Genomic DNA, 27,507 nt, shown 5'->3' with positions numbered 1-27,507 from the left:
GATTCGGGCCCCACTTTGGAGTCTTTAATCCCAAAAAGCCAGATAAAATCAGGATGGTTCTGGATCAGGCCGCGAAGAACCATGGAGTGAGTCTCAACGACAATCTTCTTACAGATCGTGTCTCCACCGAGGATTTTGATGAGGTTCAGAGAGAGGAGAGATGCCTTCACGGCTGGTATCAAGGAGACGTTCCACCAGGTCCTCATCCGGCACGAGGACAGACACGTGCAAAGGTTCTTCTGAAGCCAAGACAAGTTGCAGCCTGTTGAGAAGTGGTTTTCAGATGAAGGTGATGATATTTTGGAGCCACCAATTTACCACCTCCCGTACTTTGAGGAGTGTCATAATTCATTCTCACTCAATGGATTGTGAGGATGATGAGGAGACGGCGGCGGGACATGTGGGTGACGTCATCAAAGTGCATGCTCCTGGGTTTCCAACTCCCCAGACGACTAAATATGAACAAGCGATCTCGAAGGGTTAATTTTATGGACCTCAATTAACACCATTTGAAACTCCTTGCGAGGCTTTCTTTCGGTTGGTCAACATTTTCTAACATAGGGGTCAGGTCTGAGAAAAACCGTTCAAAAAACCTACTGAGTCGCCTCTACAGCTCAGGGGGAATGATTCTCATTCACGTACCCTGTCCGTTTCTCTGAATCGCATCGGTAGGAGACACGCCAGGGAGGCCAGAGGGGTTTGCCACTTTTATTTTGAATCGAAAACCCTCGACTCATCACACAAGCCGACAACAACTATCAAACATCGTAATTGAATTTAAAATTGTGCGAGTTGTTAAAATATAAAATGTTACATACACCCGTGGAAAATTACATGCCTAGACGAATGCCCTAACTTGTATTAACACCTTGTACATCGCCACGTTCTCTTTCTCGCTCCAAAAAGAAACGTTGCGGATATATTTGCAAGTCTTCGTCCTTGTGCAATTTGAATTGTGCGTTTCCCGTAAAACATTTCCAATGGCACACAAGCTGATGGTGGAACGTAAGATGGGATGCCAAGTGGTCAAGGTGATTGCGGGGTTCCGAGTTTTTGTACCATGGAGAAGGGAGAAGGGTCAGTCCTGAGGCAGAGCTAGAGCTGAAGAAGGACGGGGTCATGATGGTCTTGGAGAATCCAAGTTCCTCTGTTCGGTCTAATTCTTAGTAGAGTGTGAGTCTCAGGTGTTGGAAAGGGCCGAGCGTGGGCGGTGAGTAATGTTCGAATGATGTTATTCCAGGCGTTGGAGTGGAATCAAAAATCCTCTTCGTCAGATCAATCTTTCTTTGAGTCATGGATTGATGAGGGTTCAATGACTGGATGAGAGGGATATGAAGGAGGCAAATGCTTCTCCCGTAGTCCTTGTAAAGAAGAAAAACGGCTCCGCCAGATTTGGTGTGGATTATCGTCGACTCAACAACGTGACCAAGAAAGACGCCTATCCGTTACCGATAATTGAGGACCCTTTAGATACTTGCTGGATCAAGAATATTCACAACGTTACTTTTAAAAAGTGGCTATTGGCAACTGGAATTGGAAGATACGCAAAAGACGGCCTTCACCTTTGGATCAGGATTATGGCAATTCACTGTGATGCCATTTGGATTGGTCAATGCGCCATTCATTTTTTAGCGACTAATAGGGTGGGATTATCATGGAAGACTTGTCTGGAGGATATTATCGTATTTGGGGAGAAATTGTGCCCAGTATCTGTTGACTTCTCACTCATATTCTTCATATCGGAGTAAAATAGATGGTGCTTATAGTCTTTGTTGCGCCTACCTAAGATCCCATAGAAGATCTAACACCAGGAGCCGGTTTATAGGAGATTGTATCTCGAAACGCTCATGGCGGTACACAAGTCGTCTCAATCATCGACACCGCGCAAATATCAGTATAAATAACTTACCGATGCGCTTGTTATACATATTCAAGCTTGAAAACGACATGACAATAACATAACCTCATTAGAATTTATAATAGAGGCGTTAGAATGATTAATGGACCCCTCGCGGAGTGAACCAAATTAAGCCCGATTCAGTATCTAATTGCCATCCGTAATTAACGCAGAATAAGAACCTTGGTTTCGCCGAACCAATCCCCCCTAATTAATTATTTATACAGAAACGGTTTTTTTCCGCGGCGAGAAAACGCGGAAACCTCTCAAGACATTTTTCCGTAACCGCTCTTAATTAAACTCCCTCCGGTCCGGTGGGTTTTCCTCCCCGTACGATTTCCGCGCGTTTACGCTCCGATGGCGGAACAATAATTATAGCAACAACGTCGGATAATAAATGTAAATTAACATTAAAATGGTTTTATTTGAACGATTAAAGGAATGGCAACTGTAAGAGATCTCCGCTGCGGCGGTGAGCACAAATTAATGAGGTGAATTCTTCGCCTCGCTTTGTTAGTTCTTTTGCGGGAGCGATCCGTTAAGTCAGTTTATGACGAGAGAGAGAGATGACTAAAGAAAAAAAAAAGAATTGGAATCAATGAAATTGCACCGGTTGTTTCCGATGGCAGATGGTGAATGTGAAATATTCTTCTTTGAGCCACGCCACATTAATATAAACTTGGATGGCATTTTTTTGGCATTCTTCTGCTGTTGATCGAATCCGAATTTGAATGAAAAAGAGACAACTTGGTATATTAATACGACGTTCACTGGTCATAACGCCCAATTTGTCTCCCAACGCCCAATGGGCACATTCTCTTCATTCTTGGTCACAACAACACAAATTTTGAAAATCTAATCGAAACCTTCTGAGAACCCTTCCAACCTCAGTAGAAGTGGGGCACCATACCTGTCGTGACCTTGACGAAGCCGATTTCCCCGTTGATGTAGTTCACGCGTGACCTTGTTTTATGGTGCAAAATCGTGGTTTGGGATATCACCGGCGAAAAAACCCTGGTCGCGTGCTTGGTTGTTATCCGTAATTCCGGATGGTTTAAAAAACTTGTTTTTCGCGTTTAATTCTATACAGTTCAATCGATATTTGAAATACGTTTCAGAACTTGTAAAAGTTTTCGAGTTTAATTTTATAGGTCGATTTTTCTCTCTTAAATAACATTCTGAGGTTTTAATTTATACAAGAACCCCACGAACCTGGACCAAGAACCCATTTTACTTTAGCCAAGACAAGAACCATTCGCTTTTCTTTGTAAAATTTGAAATGAAATACATAATTTGTCATTTTTTTAAAATAGCTCAGGTTTTCAATATTGTCTCTCTCTTCCTAAATTAAAATCTGTCTGTCTCTCTATCGTTCGTTTTGTGTATTTTTGAGCCTGAACTGTAAAAAAAAATTAAACTCGAAAAACCATACGGAATGACGGATATCAGCCAAGCACGTGACCAGAGTTTCTACCTTGCACTATAAAACAAGGCCACTCCTTAGTTACATCGCCGAGGAAATCCCCTTTACCAATACCACGACTTTTTTGTCGGAGAAATCTAATACCGCGACCTTGCGCCATAAAACAAAGTCGTGACCCAAACCGAGGGATGAGGGGAGGGGGTTGGCCCACTTCTACTGACTTCCACGAACCTTCTTAGAAACCTCAAACCTCTTTATGGAATTAAGATTGTTTGAAAATCAACCCGAATCCTAAAGAAGGCTCAGTCTTGTAGTTCGATTGCGTAATTCATTTCAGATTCAGGTTTTCAGGTTCAATTTCAGGTTTAGAGTACAGGTTTAGGGTTTAAGTTCAGGTACAAAATTCAACCCATTTGAATGTACTCTGTATTCCTTAAAGAAGACCCCAGTATTGTAGTGTGGTTTAAGATTCAATTATGGGTTTAAGTGTTCATGTTCAAATTCAGGTTATAGAATGAGTTTAAGGTTCATATGTTCAAGTACAAAAGTGAACCCGTGTAAACCTATGCCAAATACGCCTAAAGAAGAGCCAGCCTTGTAGTAAGGTTTGATTTCAGGCTAATAATAATAATAATAATAGAAAAGAGGTAACTGTACCTCAATAATGGATTCAGGTTCAGGTTCAATTACAAGTTGAGGGTTCAAGTTCAGAAACAAAAATCCACCGATGTTAACCTATCCTATCCAGAAATTCCAGTCTTATGGTTCGATTTCATGTTCGATCTCAGGTTCAAACATGGGTTCAGGTTTAGGTTCAAATTTGGGTTAGAGTTCAGTTTATGGTTAAGTTCAGCTACTCAAATAAGGCCCAATTTTTCATTCGGTTTCATATTCTATTTCGGGTTCAATTATGGATTTAGGTTCAGGTTCAAATTCGGGTTAGACAGTTTCCGTATAAGGTTCAAGTTCAGGTACAAAAATCATCCCGTGTGTGTGAACCTATTCTAAATATACCTCTTGACGTTCGGTTTCATATTCAACTCCAGGTTCAATTATGGATTCAGCTTTTGGTTCAATTTCAGTTTGTAGTTTAAGATCAGGTTGAATTTCAGGTTAGAACACAAGGTTGCGGTTCAGCTACAGACATCAACCCATTTGAACCTATCTTAAGTGTACCTCAAAGAAGACCCAGTCTTGTAGTTCGGTTTTATATCAATTTCAGATTCAATTCTGGATTCAGGTATTCAGGTTCAATTTTGAGTTCAGGTACAAACATCAGAGAAGACCCGGTCTCGGTTTCAGATTCAGGTTATGGATTCAGGTTCAGGTTCAATTGAGGTTAGAGTGTACTCAAGTTTAGGGTTCATGTTCAGGTACAACTTTTCCTATATATGCTTCAAAGGAGGCCCAGTCTTTTAATTCGGTTTTATTTTTAATTTGAGTTCAGGTGCAAGTTCAACTTTAGGTTAGAGCTCAAGTTTCAGGTTCAATTTCAGGTATGAACATTAGCCCAATAGAACCTATTGTAGATATACTTCAAAAACGCCCACCATTACAGTTTGGATTCAGATTCAGATTCAATAGTGGATTCAGGTTCAGGTTTGGGTTCAAGTTCTGATACAAAAATCCACCGATGTTAACTTATCCTAGATATACCTGACAGAAGTTCCAGTCTTGTGGTTTGATTTCATATTCAATCTCAGGTTCAAAAATGGATTCAGGTTTAGGTTCAATTTTGGATTAGAGTACAAATTTAGTTTATCGTTTAAGGTCAGATTTAAACATCAGGTTCAAATTCAGGTTAGAGAACAAGACAGTTCCTCTATACGGTTCAAGTTCAGGTACAAAAATCAACCCATGTGTGTGAACCTACCCTAAATTTCTTGTTGTTCGAACGCCAGGTTCAATTATGGATTCAGGTTATGATTCAAATTCGGGCTAGAATACAAGTTCAGTTTATCGTTTAAGGTCAGGTTCAATTTCAGGTTTAGGGTTCAGGTTCAGCTACAGGAATCGATCCATTTGAACCTATCCTATGTGTGCCTCAAAGAAGACCCAGTTCTATTAGTTAGGTTTCAGATTCAATTATGGATTCAGGTGTCCAATTCAGTTAGTTCAGGTTAGAGTGCAAGTTTAGGGTACAGGTTCCATTATAGTCTATAGATTCATGTTCGAGTTCAAATTCAGGTTAGAGTTTCAGTATGCGGTTAAAGCTCAGGTTCAAAAATCAATCCGTGTAAACCTATCCTAATAATGCATCAAAGAAGGTCAGTCTTGTCGTTCGATTTTAGATTCAATTATGGATTCAGGTGTTCAGGTTCAATTTTAGGTTAGAGTAGAAGTTTGTGATTGAAGTTCAGGTACAGATATCAACCCAGTTGAACCAATTCTAAATAAGGCGCGGTTTTGTGGTTGGGTTTCAGATTCAATTTTGGGTTCAGGTTAAAGTACTAGTTCAGGTAAGTTCAGGTACAAAAAACAACCCGTGTGAACCTATCCTAAATATGCCTAAAAATGCATCGTCTCATCCGGTTTCACATTCAGTTTCAAATTCAATTATGGATTGGATGGTCAGGTTCAATTCACATTTAGGTTATAGTGCGCGACAGGTTCAGGTACAAACTTTTCAGGTTCAAGTGATGGTTCTGTGTTTTTAGCTTAGGTATAATTTTAAATTCAACTTCGTTGAGGGTGAAATTTTCAGTCGAGATCGTGCTCTAGTTCGGATTTAGACACCCTGTATATTTTAATCCTTGTACAGTTAAACGCCTTCTAGATTTTTTAAGAATTAAGAGTCCTGGAATTGTTTGCAGTAGGTATAGCCTATACCTTGAAGGTGTGCCAGACGGCCATCAAATTTCGCTGTCTAAAAGCCCCCCCCCCCCCCACGAATTATTTCCTGAGATGCTGTTTTTGAAAGTAAAACGTGCATAACTTTTACATACAACCAATTGGTCTCAGATTTTGCATACGCATGCCTTTAGTGGTGCCAAGTTAAACTTTAGAAAATGAGGGGGGGGGGGGGGTAAACACATGTTCTACCCTTTCATGGTATTCTAATGAAAAGTCTCATCTAAATAAATTGGTTTGTACAAACTATAACTTTCCCGTGCGACTCTTTTTCGAGATCAGTGAGCGACGAGGCCCGAGGGGGAGGGGGGGTTAAAAATTAATGTTATCTCTCATTGTATTCTAATTAAAGGTCTCAACGAAAGGAACCGTTTTCTACCAACTACTGCCCTTTTTGCCCTATTATCAAAGTACGGGGTGGAGGGGAAGGGGGGGGGGAGTGGAACTAGTTTTATCCTTCATGGTACTCTAATGAAAGGTCTCAACGAAAGGAATTAATTTCTACCAACTAACCATAGCCCTCCTCCTCGACTTCTTATCGTGATCGAGTATATTCCCTTATACCTCAGGAACGGATTGTCGGAAGAAGGTACTCACAAAGGGCGATTGAGACGTCTGCAAGAAATATATCCATTTCGGTTTAAAAAAATGCGCTTTATCCGCACAAGAGTCGTGCACAATTTATACTTGTTTAATTTGAATCACAGCGTAATCTTGTTTCCAGGCCGAAGGTCCGCCGGTCCAAATGGAACCAGTCGATCTTAGCGTCAAGACGCCCGTCGTCCTACAGGTCCCAAAGTACCCACCGCAGAGGCTCAAAAATCCGCCGCCCGCCGCGAAAATAACGAGCGTCCCATCGGGTAAGTTACGTAATTACGATTTGCGCTGAGATAATTTACGTCGCGACCGTTTCGTTATTAATACGTGAACGAGCGTAAAATTACGTTAACAATGTTTAAAGAGGCCGACGTTTTGATTAATAATGACAGAACGCCATTAAGAGAAATACTCCAGAGAGACGTGATTTATCATTTTGCAATTGGATTTCTGCAACGCGAACTGAAAGGACGTGCGCGCATTCCACTTTCATCTTCTTTTCATTGACACAAAAATACGCAACCGCTTGCAAAAAAACAGGCTCGATATGGTCATGGAAAATAAACCGCGAACAAATAATTTGATGTTTTGAATCGGGCGCCATTTACTGGATTTCGGTACCAAAATACCAAGAGAACATAAAACGCGATTAGGTATTTTTCTATGCTCCTGTTAGAGTACCTTTACCTCTTGGAATGTTTTGTAGCTAGAGCTTAAAACCCAAGAAATCGCACCTTTGCATTAAATCATGCGCTCCTAATATAATTGTTTTTTTTTGCGGGAACAGGTGTTACCATTTACTTAGATCGGCAAGTGAATTGATTTTTTGCTATTTATATTCGGGTGCGTTTTTGTTTTTTAGGTTTTTTGAAAATAAGAAGGCCTTACAGTTACATTTCGGCACTCCTGTCATAGTAGATTTTGTTTACAGTATGTACAGTGCTGTAATAATAACACGATTAACAAAATGTATTCTTAATTTCATGAGTAGATTTTATTAAAGCTGAATTTGGTTACTGGGACTACGAAACGTGTTTTTTATACTGCTGTATTCCTGATACAATTAAGTATTTCAGTATTTTCAATGTATTTAAAGTATCTTGTTTCTCTGTGCTCCTAATACTATTTATCACGTAAACATTGGAATGACAGTTTCACTTCTGTGTTCCTGATAACAGCTATTTTTGTTTGGAGAGCGGTTGTTCGAGCTGCTATGCTCTAGGCACACGTCACTATTTTCTTATCTTTCCTTTCTTTCCTTCACTGTTCATCAGGTATACATAAAAGAGATCTCCCATAGAACTACTACGATCCTGATTTAGATAGACGACCTTTATAAGCATTTGATTGGGGTAAGGAAACAAAACCGATTGGTTAATGATTAAAGATGGCCGATTAGCACCATTTTGTAGGCGGGTTTTGTAAAATTGAAAAAAGTAGGGACGCGTACAGGAGAGATAGGGGTAGGGAAATCGGTTTTAGGTCACCAGAGCGTCAAGTGCGTGGTAGTTTTTTCGGGCATAAAGCGTGAAGCCGTTCATATTAAATGCACGTTGGAGCCTCGGTGGAGCTCTTGTAAAACAACTCGTAGTCAGAGTGAAGGCCATCCGTTAATCAGGTTGAATCACTAGCGCGCAGCCGTCTCTTAGCAACTTAGCGTCGTATACAAGTTTTTCAGTCATCTTTGGCTAGAATTTTTAGCAGTAACGCCGCTATTGGGTATATTTGAATTTGCCGCTCAACGCGCATTCGTCTAGTGCTTCAGCTTAACGTGGGTCGCCTGTACAAGTTATTAATTAAACACTTATCATAACCCTGGGTACCAACCGAAGAATTTAGCATCTAGGACGTAATTTGGGCTCGATTAAACAGAAGAAGAAATACTGAACAGATGAAACGAAATGTATTAGACAAAATCAATTAAATAAAGCTGAAATGAGAATAGGCACTTAGGGCCAGAATAATACACATACCACGCAACAAGCGATCGATTGAAACAATTAACCTTAATTACCTTAAGGTGTTACCAATGAAAAGTATACGGTCAATTGTGATTCCCATAACTGATGTCCTCTCAATTTAGACGACACTGGGTTCGATGTATCGATAGATGTCAAATTGGCTCTTTGATAGTGGAAAAAAACTATTTAAAGGACACATTTACTTTTACCACGACGACTTAAATCTCTAAATGCTCTCTAACTTTCTTCCACAAAACTTTACAATTAAAGAAGACTGTCTTTTCAAAAAAGTTCTATAATTACCATACTGCCAAAGACCAAAACAATAAGCGGCTACGTATCGACGTCCACCAAACCAAAAAACTCAACGATTAACGTTCTTCTATTCTATTAAAAACCATTTCCCTTTCCGCTCCACTTACAACTGCGCCTTCAAATAAATTGAACACTTGTGTTTACTTCGATAACACGTGCTTATCTTGAAACTAACTAACCTACGCATTGATAACGCTCTGATCGCAATGACCGGAGATCACGCGAGACAAAGTTTTAAAAAACATTACACGCAAATCTATCTGGATAATAAAATAAACAAATTAAAAAAAATTGCATATTAAATAAATAATTTATTATAAACAAAATCAGCAATGACATGATCATTCTGAATTAGCGACCAACATTACTCCAAATAAAACGTCCGCATGACTCATTTTACACAATATATTGTCCAACTTTAAGACTCCATCCCTTCGGGAAGGGCGGTATTGGATTTGTACCATAGGGATTTTAGAAAACGCTATAATTTAGGTAAGGTAATTTTTTTTGATTTGTATAAAAAATATCGATCAGTTCTCTGTAAGAACCTTTGAGAGCCTGCTAAGGTTTCTGGGATTCCCCAAAGAGACGCATTTTTGAGAGCTTTCAAGGGCCTCAAAGGCCTTTCAAGAGTTCCTTTCTGTAAGAGACTTACGGTAGTTGTTCTTATAGTGGGTTCCGGAAGTTTGGTGGCAAAATGTCGGGGAAACAAGAGCTAAAGTGGTTATCTGAATTGGTTTTATGTGCCCCAAACCGCAGCGTAAGTATTAGGCCATTTATGTATTACGGAAATACAAGTGGTATGTTCAGTTATCACCATAGCTTTAATTTAATTCGTAGGGCAGGAAACGAACGAAACGAATTAATGATTCAAGATGGCCGTTTTCGTTAATAATAAGCCACTTTGTAGGCTTTAATCAGTTAAAAAGAAGAGGTAGGGATCACTAGAGAGAGAGAGAGAGAGTTTTGAGTTCATTCGGTTTTGGGTTACCAGCGCGATCACTGTAATTATTTTTTGTAATCATAATTCGAAATTTATGCGTCACCTAAAAATTTCCAAAAATTGGCCGAGTTCAGCCAGGAGCTTGGGTTAAATTTAAAGAGAAATTAAAATAATCTCCTCCGGTATGTAGATCGTGTTAATTTAATTCGCAACAAAGATTAAGTTGTGCAAGCGAGGCACAAAAAATTTACGATTGGTTCCGTTTGTAAATTTGTTTACTTTTTTTTTGTTCGATACATGTTTTCAATATGTTAATCGAGACAAATGAATATTTAATTCAAACGTAGGTCCACTTTTTCTAAAGTTAACATTAAACCAAGCGCCCAGTATAAAATGCCTTAATTACCCGAAGCGTCTCAATCTCACTCCTACCCTGCACCTTTTAAGCTTTGGGAGCGTTCAAAGGGAACGGGATCGGCGAGAAAAAAAAGCGTATTAGAAATGGTAATTAAAGGAAAAAAAATTAATGGAACAAATTGATTAATGATACACCCGATGGCATTTAACTTTAATTAAACAATTTTGCATAAAACCAAATTCAGATCGCCGGGATCCTGGTAATTAATGCGATTAATTTAAACACAAAAACGATTTGTATGTAAAATTGCTTAATTGAATTTTGCGGTTGTCGCCTAATTCGAATTGGTTGTTGCACTTTTTGACTTTTCAAGAAGAGATTAAAAAATCCACTGTCACTAACAAACTTCAAATTTTAAAAAATCACTCTTTAGCATTTTTGATTTCTTCGACGTTTCCACCACGGTTTTTGTTGTTTTTTGGTTTCTCAAGCTCCGTCGGTAATTCAGCTTGCACCCAGTTCTCTCTCTGTCTTCTGTGGTAGATTCAGTATTCTTCCGTAGCCCGTAGATATCTTCCTTCCTTGGACTATTTTTATGGATAATTTTTTCAATTATTTATTACATTTTTCAATCTTTTGTGTCTAATTTTCTCGAATTTAACTTATTTTTAAAAAATTTTTTCTGTTTAAAGTTGACGCTTTTCTTGTACATCAAATTTGAAGTCTTGGTTTTTTACATTTTTGAATTTTTTGAATTTTTATGAATTTTTATGTATTTTTTAAAATTTTTGAATTTTTACTACACACTCTCGAACACCAAAGCTCACTGCCCGTAGACTATAGCCTCCTGTCGCACTCTGGGACTACTTTCGCAAAGGTGTCGCCCGATCAAAAAAAAAAAAAATAATTGGAGATGCCTACCCGCTTCCCACTTTTGGACAAGTTTTAAAAAATTCCTGCTTATCCTAAATCGAGTCCTAAACATTCGATAAACTTGCACGTGCATTTTTGTGCCTACAATGACTTTTGTTAATATTGTGGAAATCTGAATTGCGAAGATGCCTATCCTTTACCTATTGCAATGTTAAATTTATAGCCTTCATCGTACTCTAATGAAAGGTCCAAATGAAAGGAACTAGTTTCTACCAATCAAACCTCGCCTCCTCGACCCCTTATCGTGATCGGTTATAATTCATTTTTATTCTCAAGAGCAGATTGTTAGAGGAGGGTACTCACCAAGGCAAAATGAATCGTCTAGACAAGACATATTTATGGCTGAAGTCGACGCGAATATCTTGATAACGCCCCCAGCGCACGAAGACTTGCTTACCTTTTTTCAAAGGCTACAATGGGGGTAGCTACTGCTAGACTGGGGGGTGTTCCATAAAAAAAACCCATAATACTTTTAGGAAAAGGTAATCAAGTTTTCATATACTGGGCGATATTCCATCCCCCCCCCCCCCCGATTTGATTTGATTTTTCTAAAGGCTGTCATGGGGGTGCTAAGGGAAATAGAAAAGGAACCATCGAGACCTTTTTTCAAGGTACCCAAGATTTGTCTGTCCATTTTCAAAAAGCAGTATGAACGTTTTGAAGGGGGTGTGCCTTTGTGTAAGAACAGCACCGAGGGATCTGGGGGGTATGGAATACCCCCCCAGCATTCGAAGACTTGATTACCTTTTTCCAATGGCTATCAAGGTACCCAAGATTTGCCTGTCCATTTTCAAAAAGCAGTATGAAAGCCTTGATGGGTGGGTGCCCTTGTGGAAGAACATAGCACCGGGGGGGTCTAACACCCCAGCATTCGAAGACTTGATTACCTTTTTCCAAAGGCTATCATGGGGGTGCTAAGAGAAATAGAGAAGGAATTATCGAGACCTTTTTTCAAGGTACCCAAGATTTGTCTGTCTGTTTTCAAAAATCAGTATGAAAGCCTTGATGGGTGGGTGCCCTTGTGGAAGAACATAGCACCGGGGGGTCTAATACCCCCCAGAATTCGTAGACTTGATTACCTTTTTCCAAAGGCTATCATGGGGGTGCTAAGAGAAATAGAGAAGGAATTATCGAGACCTTTTTTCAAAGTATCCAAGATTTGTCTGTTTTCAAAAATCAGTATGAAAGCCTTGATGGGTGGGGGCCCTTGTGGAAGAACATTGCACCGGGGGGTCTAACACCCCCCAGCATTCCAAGACTTGATTACCTTTTTCCAAAGGCTATCATGGGGGTGCTAAGAGAAATAGAGAAGGAATTATCGAGACCTTTTTTCAAGGTACCCAAGATTTATCTGTCTGTTTTCAAAAAGCAGTATGAAAGCCTTGATGGGTGGGTGCCTTGTGGAAGAACATAGCACCGGTGGGTCTAATACCCCCCAGAATTCGAAGACTTGATTACCTTTTTCCAAAGGCTATCATGGGGGTGCTAAGAGAAATAGAGAAGGAATTATCGACACCTTTTTTCAAGGTATCCAAGATTTGTCTCTTTTCAAAAATCAGTATGAAAGCCTTGATGGGTGGGTGCCTTGTGGAAGAACATAGCACCGGGGGGTCTAACACCCCCCAGCATTCGAAGACTTGATTACCTTTTTCCAAAGGCTACCATGGGGGTGCTAAGAGAAATAGAGAAGGAATTATCGAGACCTTTTTTCAAGGTACCCAAGATTTGCCTGTTCGTTTTCAAAAAGCAGTATGAGAGTCTTGAAGGGTGGGTGCCCTTGTGGAAGAACATAACACCGGGGGGCCAGGGGGGTACCGTACCCCCCAGCATACGAAAACTTGATCAACTTTTTCAAAAAGCTCAAAAATAAACATATTTTTGAGAACCTACTGAAAAACTCTAGAAAAGGTTTCTGCAAATTTAAAGAAATGTTTTGGAACGGTTTCAAGATATGAAGATGAAGCTTTTTCGAATTATTTCAAGATTTTGAGATTTAGAGAAGACAATTGCTATTAAAAGATTTCGAGAAAATATCGAAAGTGTCTCAAATGGTTTTTAAAAAATTCAAAAAAATTCAAAAAATCCAGCTAATGTTTAAACCTCGAGTTCTGTGGCGAGTTGAAAAAGTCAAATAAGTAATTTAAGTTTCAAAGCAGCGTTGCAGTTGCCCTGAGTTTGACGTACTCTAAAACGGTGGTTTCAGGAAAATTCTAAGGTTCTAAGATAACCCGTTCCAGAAAGGTTTTAACATTAGTTCAAGAAAGTCTCAGCCGTCAGTTCAAGAATATTTAATGAAAATATCTGGAAAATTGCTATAAGAAGATTTTGGGAAGATATCGAAAGCATTTCAAATGATTTAAAAAAAAACCAAAAAAATTCAAAAAGTCCAGCTAATGTTTAAACCTCGAGTTCAAAAATTCAAATGTGTAATTTAAGGTTTTTAATCAGAGTTGCAGCTTGGCGAATCTCTAAAACGGTGGTTCTAGGAAAATTCTAACCTTCAACTTTAAGCACATTTCAAAAAGGCATCAGTAAAATTTATAAAGAAATTATGAAATTATAATACAAAGATCTTTTTTGAATCATTTCAAGAAGATTACGAGACTTCGAGAAGATATCATCAACATAAAAAATTGTCAATGACAGCTATCCATTACCCCGGAATGCCATTCGGTCTGTGAAACGCACCCGTTACAACTTCCCTGAAAATATCTTGCGATTCTGCCCAATTTTGAGATGGTACTGCCGCGACTATTTTTTGATTCTACTTAATATGACCAAAAACAAATGACCCACAGGTCTGCATTTCGTACCTAAAGTTTGGTGCCATATTGAATCCATTAACTTAGGCCATTCCTTAATTCTGAATTGGCGGGAACTAAATTGTGGCCGGTGAGAGGAAGTGGGTAAAGTAAAGGTACTTCTATCTTTCATGGTACTGAAAGGTCTAAAGTAATAGTTGTTTATCACCCCTTCTCAGCCCCCCACAAGCAGATCTGGGCAATTGTGAACATCAGGGGTATTTTCATCTATTCCGAATCAGACACCGGTGTTGCGATGGAAGGAGGCAAAGTACGGACAATGGCACCATCAATTTCTAATTACTGAATAAGACACGAGCTTGGCCATTCCTCCACACACACGCTTGACGTGTAGTTCGAAAAAGGAATAAAACGTCAGAAATGCTCGAGCTTTGTTTGAAATGTAAATGAACGGCCGCGCATTACCGGTACACAATTCGCCTACGGCGAGTTGCGTTGCGCCGTTTCGTACCGGATTTTTCGGTTCGATTAGGAAAAAGCGGCCTTTCATTTCGCGCTCGCGAATAGCGGCGCGCGTTATGTCATTGCCGATGATCGAATGTAAAAGTTGTCTAAAACGCTAGCGCGCTAACCTTGCCGTAAGTGTGCTATAGTTGACAATGGTGAGGTTATGTGTGTGCAGAAGTGGAAGTAGGTTGCGCGCATCTCTTGTATCTTAAGAGATTGAGTAGGCACGACTTAATGTTCTCAAGACATCAATTTCTAGCCGAGCTCATCTTTTACCACTCACCGACGAACGGGGCCGTAAATTATGCAAGTTGCGAAACTATTACTAACAGGATAGTTCTAGCGAAGGTCTCCCATAAATCTTTAGCCGAGCGCTCGAGTACACCATCCGCGTTTTATTTCCGTTCCGTTGCGGGGCCCGCGAATCGATCAATTCGCGACTGTCAAAAATGTCGATATTGATGACTGAAATGCAGCGTGGAATTTTGCGCTTCTCGCAAGCGACGTTTCCGGCAGTTGTGATTGATGCGCGGACCGCAGAAGGAACGAAAATTGTTCACTTTCGTTTACTTTCAATGTCAACACATTAATTAATTCGAATTGACAACGCATCACTCTTATGTCACAACTTGAATGCGATCTAATTCGATTCGAACTTTTTCGCATGCAGCATCAGTCTCGCTTGATACGTAAATGACCTCTGGTTGTACTGAATCCATGAAGCAAAGCATTTTTTTTTTCGTTGACGTGCAGATTGGGGACTCGACTATGATCTACATTTCGGGAAGAAAATCTATTTAAGGATGTCTAAAAGCCTGCAAGCTTTTTCTTGGCCCTTCAAAAGCTTTTCCGACCGCAAATTTTCCATGACAAACCCTTATTCACCGCCTCCATAACATGTTAAAAAGTTGCCGGTGCATTACAGAGACCGAATGGCATTCCGGGGTAATAGATAACTGTCCTTCTTAGTGAAGTCATTTAATTGTCGAAAATCGACACAAAAAATGTGTCTCTTTCACCTGCATCACCGAAGAAGCTTACAAACTACTCGATGACGTTCGCCTTCTTCATGCCCAGAACGATCCGTTAGGCTTTTTCTGCATTGAATTTTGAATATTTGGGATTTTGAGGTGTTAAGGCAATTGAAAACGATTTAAAAAAAGTTCAAAATTGCAAATCAAAGCACCATCAGTGGCCGGTGCATTATAAAGACCGAATGGCATTCATGTACTGATGTTAATTTTGTTTAAATAATCGCGTAGTATTTTGATTTTATTTTATTGTTCATTTAGAAAGATAAGGGATTTTTGGAAATAAAGTTTTGCTAAAGTTATCTCTTTTAAATCCGGTCGTTGCGATAAGAAGTTCGTTATCGCTGCGCAAGCTAATTAGTTTCAAGATAAGCACTGGGATAAACTACTGGGTGTCACGCTCCTTTTAAATTCCTTAAGAATTTTCTGTATGAGTTTGCTTTAGAAAAGAACCCACAGAGTGCGAATCATCAAACTGTAGAAAATTGCATAGGTTGGTCATTGTCTCTCGGGGGTTCGTGGAGAGGGGTTTTAGTCGAGGGATATTTTCCTCTACCGGAATTTCAATTATTATTAACGTTAAATGTGGCTGTTTGTTTGAGATTAAACGCAAATTCGATCGTGGTATTTGAGTTTGAAGTCAATGTTGATTTTATTTAGAATTATGTAATGCTGTTAATTTTGTTTAAATAATCGCGTAGTATTTTGATTTTATTTTATTGTTCATTTAGAAAGATAAGGGATTTTTGGAAATAAAGTTTTGCTAAAGTTATCTCTTTTAAATCCGGTCGTTGCGATAAGAAGTTCGTTATCGCTGCGCAAGCTAATTAGTTTCAAGATAAGCACTGGGATAAACTACTGGGTGTCACGCTCCTTTTAAATTCCTTAAGAATTTTCTGTATGAGTTTGCTTTAGAAAAGAACCCACAGAGTGCGAATCATCAAACTGTAGAAAATTGCATAGGTTGGTCATTGTCTCTCGGGGGTTCGTGGAGAGGGGTTTTAGTCGAGGGATATTTTCCTCTACTGGAATTTCAATTATTATTAATGTTAAATGTGGCCGTTTACGATTAAACGCAAATCCGGTCGTGGTATTTGAGTTTGAAGTCAATGTTGATTTTACTTAGAATTACGTAATGCTGTTAGTTTTGTTTAAATAATCGCTTAGTATTTTGATTTTATTTTATTGTTCATTTACAAAGATAAGGGATTTTTGGAAATAATGCTTTGTTAAAGTTATCTCATTTAAATACGGTCATTGCGATAAGAAGTTCGTTATCGCTGCGCAAGCTAATTAGTTTTAAGATAAACACTGTGATAAGCTACTGGGTGTTGCGCTCCTTTTGAATTCCTTAAGAATTGCCTGTATGAGTTTGCTTTAGAAAAGAATCCACAGAGGAGTGTGAATCATCAAACTGTAGAAAACGTCATAGGTTGGTTATGGTTACTGTCTTTCGGGGGTTCGTGGAGAGGGGTTGTACTCGGGGGATATTTTCCTCTACTGGAATTTCAATTATTATTAACATTAAATGTGATCGTTTATTTGAGATTAAACGCAATTCCGATCGTGGTATTTGAGTTTGAAGTCAATGTTGGTTTCATTTAGAATTATTTAAAGCTGTTAATTTTGTTTAAATAATCGTGTAGTACTTTGATTTTATTTTATTGTTCATTTAAAGAGAAGGGATTTTTGGAAATAATGCTTTGTTAAAGTCTCATTTAAATCCGGTCGTTGCGATAAGAAGTTCGTTATCGCTGCGCAAGCTAATTAGTTTCAAGATAAGTACGTGTTACCGCCGAAAGCAAACACAGGTATTGTAATTCGGTCCAAGACGCAGTGGGAACTGGAACGGCAAGGGAAGAATGTTTTAAATAGCAAAAGAAGACGTGAATAGGGGATTTTTTGATGGTGGATGTTAATCTTTGCCTTTTGGTTTGGTAGACGATGAATCGTAGCGGTTATTTTTGTTTTGGTGTTCGGCAGTTAGCGTATTTGTTGCAAGACAGTCAGTAAAGTATCGAGTAGCAAATTATTGTAGAAGAGCAGGAGAGTGTATGTTTATCGAGCGTTTTTCACATAAAGAAACCTGTCTGTGAGGTTTTTTCCCGTACCCGTTAAAAGGAAGTTTTTCGACAATCAAAGACCCACTTTCACGTCTGTAATTATATCGATCCCAGTGTCGTCTAAATCGAGGTTCCAGTGCAATTAATGTAGAGAACTGAAGTTATAAAAGCATCATTAGTTTGGTTTTTGTCAGAATTTTCATGTAATAGTATTTTACATTATTAGCCAGGTAATTGAGTTTTACTTGTAAACTATTTTGCCCTATTACATTGAAACGGCGTTCGAAAGATGCCGGTGCATTACAGAGACCAAATGGCATTCCGGGATAATGTCTTTCTTGGTAACGTCATTCAATGATTCAATTGACGTCATGCCCTCAACGATCCGCTGGGAATTTTTGGAATTTTGAGGTTTTGAGGCTGGAACCTGACCATCGAATTGTGTGATCATGATAGCTTGAGGAGATTATTTGGAGGGCATGTGAATTTGTTAGCGTTCCGAGTGTCGCAGAGGCAGTAGTTCAAGTGTACCTAGGTTGCCACAGAATACGAAACACGAAGCATGGAAAAGGTCCACAAGATCCCGTGAGAAACGCGCGAGGGAGGAGACCGATGATGAAAATATCTCATTATTCACATCGAGTTGCTCAATCGCCGATCAAAACAAAGGAAATAAATCTCTAAAGACGCCTAGTTAAGATTTCAAGGGATCTTCCAGTAATCCATTTTCCCACGTTCGCCATTATTGTTAATCAAGGTCGGTTCGCACCCCACCTTTTTATTTACTCCTCACTTTCCATCTGCCATTGCGACATGCGACCGATTTTGCGTTTTGTTTCCGTAATGAAAATCCCGTAGAATTCACGGTCGCGCCTCTCCTAATTATTTACGCGGCGCGAGATCTCGCGAAGTAGGGTGCGTTCAGCGATCGGTCCGTAATCAATATTTTAATAGCGTGGGAAAGATCGAAGAAACTTCCAGTATTACGCTCTATGTGCAATGGCCGTATAATAGAAGTCAGTCGTGAATAATGGCCCAAACAAACACTGCTCTTGGTCTAAATCGCTACATTAATCTATAAATAATTGCCTCCATTACCGGTCACTACTTCTTTAAGCGGTCATCGCATAAACTACAATCGCTTCGATTGTGCGACTTTTTCGTCCGAAAACTTGGGGGAATTTTCCGCTACCGTTTTCGGATAAATCAACACTTCGATTCCATTACGACACATACAAAATAATAATAGAGCGGTAATGTTAAATCTACTTTTATTTTTGGTCGTGCTAAGGTTGAGGTTACGTCGTTGCGGCAAAATATAGGTTAAGTATTTGAACGCTTTTATAACCTTCGCTTCGTAGTTTTGTCCGTTTTACTACTGCGAATGCATTAGTTGCGTTGCGACATCCCATTTACCCACTCTTTGATTGTCTTTAAGTAACCCGAAAGCGAGGTTAACGATACGACAACCGAAAATTATTTTCGGCCTAATGATGTGCGAAATTCTCGCCTTTCTCTTCCTTCTATGGACGATACCGTTCTATTCATTGCATCGCTGACTGTACAACGCACTTCCGTTTCGTTTGCACTTATTTGATTCACTTCTGTGAAATTGGGAAACGTTCCGGCAAAGATCATTCTGATTTCTGAATTGTGCATATTCATTCATAACTAATCCGCCATTATTTAAGAATTGCATGCAACTGCAAAAGACGTGGCGAGCTCATCGGGACAGAGCAAGCATGTGATGACGATAAACTAAATCTTCTTTAGATCAAGATATTCTACAATAAACTATGGTGATTCCAAATAGTTTCCAAGGTGCGTTATAGAGACCAAACGGCATTCTGGGGTCATGGATAGCTGCCCTTCTCGGTAAAGTTATTCAACTGGCGAAAATCAATTTTTAATATCTTCAAAGCCGTGTGCTTCTTCGGATTCTTCCGCTTCTTTGAATGCTGCCGATTCTTCAGATTCACAAATTTAAATTGGCAGGATGCTGCGGATTCTTTTTTGTGTCGATCTTCGTCAGTTGAATGACTTAACCAAGAAGGATAGCTATCCATTACCCCCGGAATGCCATTCGGTCTCTGTAACGCACCGGCAAGTTTTGGCTTATCAATGGAAACGCTCTTTGGTTTGCAGTTTTTAATGTTTCTATGAATTCTTTTCAATGACTTAGCTTATCAACCTCAAAATCCCACGAATTCAAATGTAATGCAGAGGAAGCCCAACGGATCGTTGAAGACATTAAGAATGTATAGGGCCAAGTTAGATGTTGATGCCAAGAAGTGAGCTCAGTTCTCGCATCCAAACCTGTAAACGATCAAAAAGAAAGACCTCCCAAGCCGCAGGGCTCGGTATATATAATTAGTTGATTAATGCCTGAAGGGGCTCGTTCTACTCTGATTCTATACCAACCCCTTCAGAAGGAAGTGGTGGTTCTCAACAATATTCGCGTTTCAAACTCGATCATAACCTAACCGAGATGGCAAAGCTGCTGAGTATGTTTCCAAATTACTGAAATGTAATAGCATACAACCCTAAACGGGCAAAATAGTTAACTAAGACGCTAAAGAGTTACGGAAGTTATGACCCGGTGAGCCATTTCATAGCAAAATGGCCGCTTCTTATCAGCAGGTGGAAAAATAAGTCAATGGCGTCGGCACTCGCAGACGATGGCGGTCTTAATCCAAGGTTACGAAACTTGTGCGTTGAACAGAATCGTATGAAACGTCAGACGTGTCCGGAGCTTGAAATTGAAATTGAACTAGAACTTAAAACTGGTCCTTAAAGTTGAATTTAAACTGGAACTAAAACCCTAAAAGAAATCAAAGGTAACCCTTCGTTGATGAGATAAAAATTAACCTATATATTAAATAATGGGGCGGTAGATGAAATGGCAGTACAACAAATTACAGCCGACCTGAAGAAGCACAATCCAATCGCCAGAGATCAATGTATTCGGAAGATGGCAATTACAATTCCATGCGTTCTACTTCACGCTTTCAGCTGTTTGTTCAGTTGACGTGTATTTCGATACGGTTTACGAAGGAAAAATGAAAGTGGTCACCCACCAATCAAGGCAAGGAAATTCGCCGTCAAATGCGCCGAAAAATGGCGTTGTCAAATTCCATCAATAGATGGAGCCATCTATGTGCACAATTATTATAGAGACCCGTTAAGTACTGATTAACATTTCCAGCAAGCATCCAATTCAACTAGTTATTAACAACGGGGTTGCGCCCCCAATTGAACATGAACTAGAACCCGCAAGGTACTTTGTTAGTAACAATTTTCGTGAAGCTTGACTGCCCCCGATCTTACATTAATAATTGTCGGACAGCTCCTTCACAACGGTGGCTACTCATTCAATTACACGGCTTCCTTCTACGAATGCAGCTACAAGCAAATGCGCACAGCGGCATCCAGACAATCTCCAATCTGGTTTCTGCAAGCCAACCAAACGGATGTCCCGATTTTTAACCAACCATACGTGACCAAAATCTCTACTACGCTTTAAAATCGCATTCAACCGTTACAAACTCGCCAACAACGATACAAACGTTCGACAAACATAAACTCGACGGCTCACTTTTTCTTAAACTTCACGACTTTAGTTCGACTTAAACATCCAACATCTAAACCAACGATTAACATACACCATCAAAAAATCCCCTATTCACGTCTTCTTGTGTTATTTAAAACATTCTTCCCTTGCCGTTACACTTCCCACTGCGCCTGGGACCGAATTCCAACACCTGTGTTTTCTTTCGGCAGTAACACGTGCTTATCTTGAAACTAATTAGCTTGCGCAGCGATAATGAACTTCTTATCGCAACGACCGGATTTAAATGAAATAACTTTAACAAACCATTATTTTCAAAAATCCCATATCTTTCTAAATGAACAATAAAATAAAATCAAAATACTACGCGATTATTTAAACAAAATTAACAACATTACGCAATTCTAAATAAACTCAACACTGACTTCAAACTCAAATACAACGATCGGATTTACGTTTAATCTCTAATAAACGACCAAATTTAACGTTAATAATAATTGAAATTCCAATAGAGGAAAATATCCCCCGACTAAAACCCCTCTCCACGAACCCCCAAGGGATAATAATCAACCTATGCCGTTTTCTACAGTTTCATGATACACTCCTCTGTGGATTCTTTTCTAAAGCAAACTCATACAGAAAATTCTTAAGAAATTCAAAAGGAGCGTGACACCCAGTAGCTTATCCCAGTGCTTATCTTGAAACTAATTAGCTTGCGCAGCGATAACTAACTTCTTATCGCAACGACCGGATTTAAATGAGACAACTTTAACAAAGCATTATTTCAAACAATCCCGTATCTTGCTAAATGAACAATATAATAAAATCAAAATACTACGCGATTATTTAAAGAAAATTGACAACATTACGTAATTATAAATAAAATCAACATTGACTTCAAACTCAAACACCACGAGCGGATTTGCGTTTGATCTCAAATAAACGACCACATTTAACGTTAATAATAATTGAAATTCCAGTAGAGGAAAATATCCCCCGACTAATATCCCTCTCCACGAACCCCCGAGAGACCAAAACCAACCTATGACATTTTCTACAGTTTGATTTGGATTCTTCTCTAAAGTAAACTCATACAGAAAATTCTTAAAGAATTCAAAAGGAGCGTGACACCCACTAGCTTATCCCAGCGCTTATCTTGAAACTAATTCGCTTGCGCAGCGATAACGCACTTCTTATCGCAACGACCGGATTTAAATGAGATAAATTTAACAAATTTTCCAAAAATTCTTTCTAAAATCAAAATACTACGCGATTATTTAAACAAAATTAACAGCATTGCATAATTCTAAATAAAATCAACATTGACTTCAAACTCAAATACCACGATCGGATTTGCGTTTAATCTCAAATAAACGACCACATTTAACGTTAATAATAATTGAAATTCCAATAGAGGAAAATATCCTCCGACTAAAACCCCTCTCCACGAACCCCCGCAAGACAACAACCAACCTATGGCATTTTCTACAGTTTGATGTGGATTCTTTTCTAAAGCAAACTCATACAGAAAATTCTTAAGAAATTCAAAAGGAGCGTGACACCCCGTAGCTTATCCCAGTGCTTATCTTGAAACTAATTAGCTTGCGCAGCGATAACGAACTTCTTATCGCAACGACCGGATTTAAATGAGATAACTTTAACAAATCATTATTTCCTAAACTCCCTTATCTTTCTAAATGAACTTATCTTGAAACTACATTAGCTTGCGCAGCGATAACGAACTTGCCAGTTATCGCAACGACCGGATTTACAATGGAGATAACTTTGACACAGCTTAAGTGCTTATTGAAATAATTAGCCTAACGACTCCCTTATCCCTTATCTTTAAATGAACAATAAAATAAAATCAAAATACTATGCGATTATTTAAACAAATTTGACACCCAGTAGTGTTGGACTGTAGGTTATTTGACGGTTGAGGATATTTTTCTTAATTGTCCTGGAGTGCATAGATATCAAATTGTTCGGGGGGTTACTATTCAAGTCTGGGGGGGGGGGGGGGGGGGTTAGTGTCCAAAGTTTATTTATCCCGGGGTTTTTGCTCGGGTGTTTTTGTACTAGACTCTTGAAATTCACATACAGGGTGACCCATCGTCATTGTAGCTGCTGAAGCCAAATAATGTGATGGTGCTGGTGAAAAAGACACATTTCTTGTGTTGATTTTCGCCAGTTGAATTACTTTACCAAGAGGAACAGTTATTCATTACCCCCGAATGCCATTCGCTCTCCGTAACGCACCGGCAACTTTTCAATAGGAGTAGCATTCGAATTCTTCGTTTAAACCTGACAAAAAAACGCGGGGAGGTGTTAGTGCTCCTAATACACTCAGCATCTTCCAGAAAACTCTTGCAAAAGTTTTGTGGCTACCAGGAGAATATGATGGACGAGGAGATCTTTTTCCATCGCCAACAGAAACATTTCAACTCTTCATTTGGCTTAAACCTTTATTAGTAGAATATACTACGAGAGGAGGTACATCTGCTCCTAATACAGCGTTGGAAAAGTCGTGTAAAACATTTTTGGGTAGCAGAAGAACATGGTGAACGAAGAGGACTGGCTGGTTCTATCTACAATAGAAGTATTGCCACTCCTAGTATGGGCTTTAACGTGTACAATAGAATATAATATGCGAGGAAGTGTTTCTGCTCCTAATCCATCGAGTATCAGTTACAAAATCTTTAAAAATTTTGATGGCTACCAGGAGAGCATGATGGTCGAGGAGACCTTTTTCCATCATTCAGTCCAACACTTTTTCTTGGCTTAAACTTTCGCAAACCTTGTGTCAGGATGATATAATATCCAAGGCGTTTCTGTTCCTAATAGAAGATCTTGTACCATTTCTCTGGCTATCAGGAGAGCACGATGGGCAAGGAGGTTTTTTAGATGGTAAAAAATACTTTATCTTGGGCCAATAATTTGATCAGGAGATCGGAAATTGGAGCTGGTAACTGGAAACCGGATACGGGAGACTGGAAACTAGAGACTGATACTGTTATGCAAGAAGAGCGCAAGTGCAAGAGTCTTACTGAGACGATTCCAAGGAAGAAAGAAGAATTCCAAAACTATTCCAAGTAGAGAGCTTGGAAGGAAACGCCTATCACTCTGAAGTTTGGTAACAGTAATTTAATTAGATTTGACATTTACAAAGCGACTTAAATAATACGCACGTTAACAGAAGGCGGAACACCATCAGATAAACATCGAGATCTTAATTAAATATCGATCTCTCTATCACCGATGCATGATTATTTAAATTAGTCAAACGTCGATTTGAAAAAAAAAAGTGGGCGTGACCACGACAAGGATGTAACACAAAAAAAGCTCCGTTGAGGATTATTCTTGTTTATAAAACAATAAAAATGTGTAATTGTCTTGATTAACATATTAATAGCGTCATTTGTTTAATTTATAAATATAGCGGGAATAAACTAACCTCAATTATGTAAATTAGATCGCCGACAACAACAAAAAAATCTGAGCAGTAAACGCCCCCTTTCGCGCTATCGCCACTTGATCGGAGTCGACCGTTAGAAATGTGCCATTAGTGAAAATAATGTTGGCCCGCAACCAGATCCCTGAGGCGTGCCCTAGGTTAGATCACATACCTTAATCGAAATTAATATCACCAAAAGCTTGTCTAAAACAAACGGAGATGGACGATAAGCTATTTGCCTAACGGTAAACCGTTCTCAACAAGTTATGACTATGTAATTTGATCATATCGCTGATTAATGTGTAGGGAATATAGATTTATTGATCTCGGGCGTAACCGGCAGTTTTTTATCTGTTGATTATACACCGTCCATTTGAGATAATAGAAAATTAGTTCTATTGAAATAGTTAATCGAGCTACCAGTCTTTCGTTATTGGATGGTCATGCATTTTTGAAATCGCGGCCATGGTGCGACTCGGCGATTTTATTACTGATCGCGCGCCGCGCAAAGTTTACGATGTGAACTTTTGTTAAAGGTCTCACCTGAAATTATTAACTTTGTAATTTAAACCGAATTTATAAATCAATTTATATGTAAATAAAATTAATTAAAATCGAAAGAGGTTAGCGCTCGCCTCCAACTAAAGTTTGCAAAACTGAAGTGAAAGATATCACGTAACTTTTACGTATTCCACGAAGTGCGTGTGAACTGTAAGCGATCTATAATTTTCAAAATGGTGTAGGTGTTACGCAATTCGCCATCCCACGCGTTGCACTACTTCAAACAGCGAACCTAATGCTTTTTGAAGTGAGGAGGTTGTCATGCAATGCGCCATTTTTGATCCACACCTTTTTCCAAATTACTTAATTTAAAACAATGGAACTTACTGATGCTTTCTTTACCAAGATGCCTCGCTTGAACTTTCAAGATGCTTGCATCAGGAGAATATAATACGCGAAGAGTTACCCCCACTCCCAGTCCCTTGTCTACCAGAAGAACATTTGGCACTTTTTGCTTAAATATTCGAAATATGTGTACATTTACAGTAAAGTAGTAAATATAACATAAAAATATGTATAATATATATAATAATATATAATAATACAATAAATATAATATAAAATTAAAATAAATGTACAGGAGAATGTAATTTGCGAGGAGGTATTTCTGCTCCTAATACAAATGGGCGTTCCTTGAAAAAAATTGTACTTTCTACGTGCCAGGAGAATATAATAAACGATTTTTCACACTTCAAAAGGGGATTTGTCTTCCTGGAAAATATAAAACAAGGATATCTCTTTCGTACTTCAGGGAGAATGTTTCAAAACATTTTACTTGGCCCTTTTTTTGTATACCAGGAGAATATAATATTGCACATTTCAAAACCTAGTTTTCTCTTACCTTTTTAATCAGCCGTTACTATTAGCGATCCGAAAAAAAATCTTTCTTTGTCGCTTATCTGGAAACGCACACTTTTATTAAAAACGTTTTTATCGCGTTTTATCTCCAGACACACTTTTGTTCACGTTCGCTATAAAGCGGTACATGCGTAAATTTTAAGCCTCTTGCCTGGGTAGATTTAAAAGCTCGGCTCTTAAAGGCTGTTAAATGTTTTAAAGGCTCAATAAGAGTTCCCTAAGTTCTTAAATGTTCGGAAAACTTTTAGATATCCGTGGCACTCTTGGGGCTATTAAGGCTCTTAAGTGCCTTTAAGTGCTCATAAAAACTTTTGAGGGCTTACAGTTCCACCAAGATGAGCCCTCTTCCGTCGCAACGAAACTAGGTCCCGCTGCTCCAGTGGAGCCCTCGCTTTCTTCACACGTATAACGTGCGAGACCCCTGCGTTCGCTTGAAAGTTTTACCGCCGGAGGGCCTGATAGGATGCCTAATGATACCAAGTGCGAGGAAAACTCTACCAGGCCCCTCCCTGCGGAAGAATGTCCTGCATAGGCTCATCTTGAAACCAGGGTTTTGCCTCTGAACGCGCTTCAAGATGGTGGCCGTATCATCCGGGAGCTCGTATAACACAGCCATCACCTTGGTTACCCTAGGGACGTCAGTCCACGGCCTAATAAGAGGGACGGTCCTCTCCAACCAGTCCATGGTGTTCGCATTCGGCTACAATAGCACTCTGCGGATTCTAGCGGGACCCTCAATCGCCCTTTGTGAGCACCCTCTTCCGACAATCCGTTCTGGAGGTATAAGGGAATATACCCGATCACTATAAGAGGTCAAGGAGGAGGGCTATGGTTGGTAGAAATTAATTCCTTTCGTTGAGACCTTTCATTACAGTACCATGAAGGATAAAAGTAGTTCACCCCCCCCCCCTTCCACCCCGTACTTTGATAAAAGGGCAGAAAGAAGGGTAGTAGTTGGTAGAAAACGGTTCCTTTCGTTGAGATCTTTAATTAGAATACAATGAGAGATAAAATTAATTTTTAACCCTCCTCCGCTCCTAATACAAAGGGTTTTTGGTTCTTTGCCTACCAGGAGGACATAGTCGACTTTGTGGTTCAATGGTAGAGCGCTGGGCTATAAAGTCGGAGGTCGGGTGTTCGAACCTGGGCTAAGGTAAGAATTTTTCATCTGTGGCAGAGATCCTTAGATCAGTTTCGAGCATTCTGCCGGCGATCCTAATTCGTAAGGTAAATACCGGAGTAGTGTAGAACAACTTAAGACCTTCTGCAGGGGCACCTCTAAAAACATTATGCGGGTCACTGTCTAATTGGGCGAAAACCTGAGAGGGGCAATAAATCAGGAGACTATGATAGGCGAGAAGGTATCTTCGCTCCTAATACAAAGGGTTTTTGGCTCTTTGCCTTTTCGCACTTTTAGGAGGGTTAT

The 27,507-nt window shown here is 39.3% G+C and overlaps 1 protein-coding gene across 2 annotated transcripts in view; it reads left to right on the top strand.

The window, feature by feature from the left end:
- Window positions 1–27,507, top strand: part of LOC116160965 (Krueppel-like factor 12) — a 94,823-nt gene that overhangs the window by 36,189 nt on the left and 31,127 nt on the right. For both annotated transcript variants that reach the window (XM_031474120.1, XM_031474119.1), the window contains one exon: window positions 6,895–7,030. In XM_031474120.1, the coding sequence (XP_031329980.1) occupies window positions 6,895–7,030 (136 nt within the window). The remainder of the gene's footprint in view (window positions 1–6,894; window positions 7,031–27,507) is intronic.

This window comes from Photinus pyralis, unplaced genomic scaffold (genome assembly GCF_008802855.1).
Source record: "Photinus pyralis isolate 1611_PpyrPB1 unplaced genomic scaffold, Ppyr1.3 Ppyr1.4_LG10, whole genome shotgun sequence".
Classification (NCBI taxonomy): Eukaryota; Metazoa; Arthropoda; class Insecta; order Coleoptera; family Lampyridae; genus Photinus; species Photinus pyralis.
The sequence above is the reverse complement of the archived record's forward strand: the minus strand, read 5'-3'. Positions and strand labels throughout refer to the sequence as shown.